Source organism: Populus euphratica, unplaced genomic scaffold (assembly GCF_000495115.2).
Source record: "Populus euphratica unplaced genomic scaffold, PopEup_1.0 scaffold157.1, whole genome shotgun sequence".
NCBI classification, from domain to species: Eukaryota; Viridiplantae; Streptophyta; class Magnoliopsida; order Malpighiales; family Salicaceae; genus Populus; species Populus euphratica.
In genome coordinates, this window is record NW_011500044.1 from 170518 (window position 1) to 175757 (window position 5240).

Below are 5240 nucleotides of genomic sequence, written 5' to 3' on the forward strand. Positions count from 1 at the left end.
ACCGCTCTTTCTCCCAGTATATGAACTTTTTTTCTCGTGTCCTTTGATTCCTCCCACACCCTTTCCACCAATCATGGAATACACGCACCAAGTGCAAGTTGAGCAAAATTATTTGCAATGCCAGAACAACTCTGAAGACATTGATACGAGACAAGAAAGGCGGTCTGCCAATTATAAACCAAATATTTGGAAATATGATTTCCTACAATCTCTTTCTAGCAAATATGATGTGAGATCTGAATCCATTTTCTCCTTTAAAATATTTGAAAAACGTCACCTTAAAAAAAATAAAATTGATTCCTATATTTATAGAACTTAATTAATTTGCATTTACTTAAGCTTAATGTCTTAAATGATTAAAGACTATGAGTGTAATTAAATCAAATAATGGTCAAGACCAAGCTTCAGAATGTGATGTTTTTGCAGGTAGAGCAATACCGAAGGGTGGCTGAGAAGCTGAGGGAGGAAGTCAGGAGCATTTTTGTGGAAGCAGTGGACTTATTTGCTAAGTTGAAGCTTGTTGATAGCGTCATGAAGCTCGGCCTGGGGAGTTACTTTGAGGAAGAAATCAAACAATCTCTAGACATCATAGCAGCTTCGATCAAGAATAAAAATCTCAAAGTGGAAGAGAATCTTTATGTCACTGCATTACGCTTCAAGCTCCTCAGGCTGCACGGATATGAAGTTTCACAAGGTGAAAATACTGGGAGAGGTTCCTTTTGTTCTCAACACTAACCATAGATATCTATGTCTTTTATTATGTATTCAAAAGACTAGTGGGGTATTTATGAATCCTTCACGTCATCATAATATAGTCTTCTTATTATATTAATTAACATGGAGAAATTATAAAATTATGCTAACTTGAATTTGATTATCTGGAATTCAGGTGTCTTCAATGGCTTTTTCGACGGCACTTTTGACAAAAGAAAATGCACAGATGTTAGGGGCTTGATCGAGCTCTTCGAGGCCTCACATTTAGCTTACGAGGGTGAAGCTACGCTGGATGACGCTAAAGCCTTTTCAACTAGAATTTTAACTGGTATAAATTGCAGTGCCATTGAAAGCGACCTTGCAAAACAAGTGGTGCATGTCTTAGAACTTCCTTCCCACTGGAGAGTGTTGTGGTTTGATGTCAAATGGCACATCAACGCGTATGAGAATGACAAGCAAACAAATAGGCATTTAATTGCCTTGGCTAAAGTGAACTTCAACATGGTCCAAGCCAAACTCCAAAAAGATATGAGGGATGTTTCCAGGTAGACTATTTTCATTTATTTATTTATCTATTAACTTGGATATTTGGATGAGTTTGTATATGTTTCAACTAATTTTATGAATTTTAAAATTAATGATTATATAAATCTCTAATAACATAAATACATGGGAACATTTAAAGATTCTAGAGTTTTACGAATTTAAATTTTGAAAGGCACAGGTAAATGGATTAAGTTTTAAAAATGATTTTGTATCATATCCATAACTCTTTTTTTTCTATCCAAAACCAGGTTACGATGAACTCCTAAAAAGGGTTTTATATTATCTCTAATATCATGAAGTGATATTTAGCAAAAGTAATTAGAAAATTGTTACGTCATAACTAAGACTCAAGGGATAAACCCGGAGGAGGAAAAAATAAAAAATAAAAAAATCCAAGTGCATGCAAATCTCGCAAGGGCAGGCATGCAAGAACAGCTGTTATACAAAATTAACACAAGGGAATTTGTGATTACAAAAGCGCAATAAAATTAAGGTTTTCGTTGTTCTTGTTGTATTTGTAGGTGGTGGAGGAATTTGGGTATAATAGAGAATCTAAGCTTCACAAGGGACAGACTGGTTGAGAGCTTTTTGTGCACTGTGGGACTTGTATTTGAGCCTAAGTACAGCAGCTTTAGGAAGTGGCTCACTAAAGTTATAATCATGATACTAATCATAGATGATGTCTATGATGTTTATGGTTCTCTGCACGAGCTGCAACAGTTCACCAAAGCTGTTAGCAGGTTAGTATTGACATCATCACAGAATTAGAACTTATAGATGATGTTTATGGTTCTCTCCTAATTCTAATCGTTCATTATAAATTGATTAGGTGGGATACCGGAGAAGTTCAAAAACTGCCAGAATGTATGAAGATGTGCTTCCAAGCCCTCTATGATGTAACTAATGAAATGGCTTTTGAAATGCAAAGGGAGAAAGATGGGAGTCAAGTTCTACCTTACCTAAAGAAAGTGGTAATTATCTACACTAACATAATGTTTTGCATAAAATATTTTCTATAAGTGGAACATTTTACGCAAAAACAAACGGAATCTAAGCTTTCATATCATTTCCATGTCCATCGGCACCATTTGATTCCTTTATGGTTTTTTAGTGGGCAGATTTTTGCAAAGCAATGTTCATGGAGGCAAAATGGTTCACTGAAGGATACACACCTTCCTTGCAAGAGTATTTGAGCAATGCATGGGTTTCATCATCAGGCACTGTTATTTCAGTTCATTCATTTTTCTCTATAATGACTGAGCTAGAGACAGTAGAGATATCGAATTTTCTCGAGAAAAATCAAGATTTGGCGTACAACATTTCTCTCATAATTCGGCTTTGCAATGATCTTGGGACTTCCGTGGTAATCATTATTTCCTAATTAATTCCAAAGGCTATACTAGAATTCATTTTATTTTTATTTTCAAATTTTGGGCGAGTTACAAATGCAGCCCCTGGTTTAATTATATAGCTATTCAATAATACCCACCATGGGAAATTTTGAAAAACAAAAATTACACGAGCAGGAGAGAGACTAATCATTAAAATGTACAATGTCTTGCTACAGGCAGAGCAAGAGAGAGGAGATGCTGCTTCATCAGTAGTGTGCTACATGCGAGAAGTGAATGTTTCGGAGGAAGTTGCAAGGAATCATATAAATAACATAATAAAGAAGACATGGAAGAAAATAAATGGACAATGCTTCACAAAATCCCCTATGCTGCAATTGCTTGTTAATATCAACACCAATATGGCGCGGGTGGTCCATAACCTCTACCAACATGGCGATGGGTTTGGTGTTCAAGATCGCCATGAGAATAAAAAGCAGATCCTCACCCTCCTTGTTGAACCTTTCAAGCTCAATTTACCAGAATTTTCCCTCTAAAGTAGAGCGTATACCTAGATGGTTCATGTAGCTTAGAACCTAGGAGTAAACTCATCAACAATATCATTATTGATGAGCCAATGTATCCTTTAAATGAAGTGATTGTAATTTATTTTCCCTTTTTTAAGAGTGCAATTATTTGGAATTAGGGTGCTTAACCCAAGCTAGGTACCAAGAAATTACAACACGTACTTGGTAACAAAGCTAATCATTATGGTCAACTGAAAAAGAAATGATAGTAAATAATAGAAGGATTGGGCACTGGGTCTTCTCCCTTTGGTAGATTCGGGCATGTATTCGCACCTATGGCTCTCTCTTGCTCATCACTCCATCTCCGGCACTTCACTTATCTAAGCATTCACTCAAATAATCTCTCTAAAATTAACTAATCCTTTCTGGATAAAGTTCGATGTATTATTGAAGTTCCTGTGCTATTAAGCAACTGGTCATGTGAAAAAAAGAAAGAGTTTCACATATTACAAACCAAATCCAAAGAGAAATAACTGGAAAATCAAAAGAAAATAAATTAAAACATCAGTTACTCCAAACTGGAATGCCTACTAGACCCTTGAATAGATCTGAACCTCTACAGAAGAATCTACTATTGAAGTTTCTCCACAAGATACCAAACAATGAAGAATTATCTCATAAACATCATTCCATTATGGTTTCTCTATAGTGAAAATCAATCTGTTTCTAGCAATCCTGGTACCCCAGAAGATACCATAACATTGAAGAAGAAACGCATTCATTTGAAATTTAACAATTGCAAGATATTACCATTCTAACAACACAAGTTCAGTTGTGGCGGGAACGTAGCAAGGCAGTCAATGAATACGCTCCACAATCTTGATTTTCATAACCTAATTTTTTAATTTTATTTTATTATTTATAAAAATAAAAAAATAAAATGAATGAAGAATAATTTAAAATTTAGATCAAGACAACATAAGTTAGAAATTTGAGGAATTAATAAAATTTTGGATTAGTTTGAATTAATCAAATCAAGAGCTTAATTGGAGATCTAATAACTTTGGGGACCTAAATTGAACTCTGAATTAGTTTGATTAATGAAATCATGGGCTTAATTGAAGAAATACCAAAGTTTGGGGCTGATTCGAACTAAACTTGAAATAAATTAAAGTCCAAGAATCATTTTGTAAATAAAACTGAAATACAGGGTTCCAATGACAATTTACCCATATGTTCTTGATCACAAAATGTCAGAAGTTCAGGGGCTAAATTGAAAATGGCCATTTCTGATGAAAACGACGCCGTTTAAAACACTGTTCACATCCTCTTCCTTCAACCGTAAGACCAGATCAACAGGCAATGTAACCGAAAGAAATCATGGAGCACGATGTGCCACCAAACGCCATCCCATGATTATTACCCACGTTCCCTGGTTTTATAAAAAGCCAGTGGGAAAGAAACACAGGGACAGAGGGAGACAGGGAGGCAGAAAGAGCAGGGGAACGAGAGCGAAGGAGAATACGAGAAGAAGCACAGAGAGGGACGTGAAAACAAACAGAGACAGTGGACGAACAAGAGGACAAAAACGCGAACAAAATGAAGACTGGGGAACACGGGGAGGCTTCCAAGCTGAGAAAAATCGACAGCGGGAACTGGTGAAAACTAGAGGAAAAGAACACAGCTGGAAAAAACTAACTATAAACATGGATTTACAGAGAAGAACGAAAACACAATGAAACAGAGGGACGAACAAGACAGAAGAGACACGGACGAGCAAAGGAAAACCAGAGGGAGGAAGAGAAGAATCAGAACGAAGAGACAGAGAGAAAACATGTGACCAAAGAAAGTGAAGACAAGAAGGAGGAGAGAGTATCTTGCTGGGTATGCGATCAAAGTCTCATATTAATTAGAAATGAAAAGCATCAAGAATATATAAGGATAAACAGATATTTTTATTAATATGAAGATTTTTGAATATAGCCCAAGAATAAATCCATGAGGGCTTAAGTCTAAAGTGGATAATATTATATTAATGTAGAAATAGTTGGTGTCCGTAATCCTTACAAGTGGTATCAGAGTTATGCCCCAGAGTTAGCCATGATAGATAAATCCTCGGAATGCC

The 5240-nt window shown here is 35.8% G+C and overlaps 1 protein-coding gene across 2 annotated transcripts; it reads left to right on the top strand.

The window, feature by feature from the left end:
- The first annotated feature begins 12 nt into the window (after nucleotides 1-12).
- Nucleotides 13-3290, top strand: LOC105107359 (alpha-farnesene synthase-like). 2 transcript variants are annotated; one of them, XM_011001251.1, is made up of 7 exons: nucleotides 13-229; nucleotides 427-712; nucleotides 890-1259; nucleotides 1782-2000; nucleotides 2090-2231; nucleotides 2372-2623; nucleotides 2828-3290. In XM_011001251.1, exons 1-7 carry the CDS (start codon nucleotides 74-76, stop codon nucleotides 3143-3145), a joined length of 1743 nt encoding a protein of 580 aa, XP_010999553.1. In that variant the 5' UTR covers nucleotides 13-73; the 3' UTR covers nucleotides 3146-3290. The 2 variants fall into 2 exon arrangements, with proteins under 2 accessions (XP_010999553.1, XP_010999554.1); XM_011001252.1 differs by having other exon boundaries at nucleotides 427-694.
- The last annotated feature ends 1950 nt before the right edge of the window (nucleotides 3291-5240 follow it).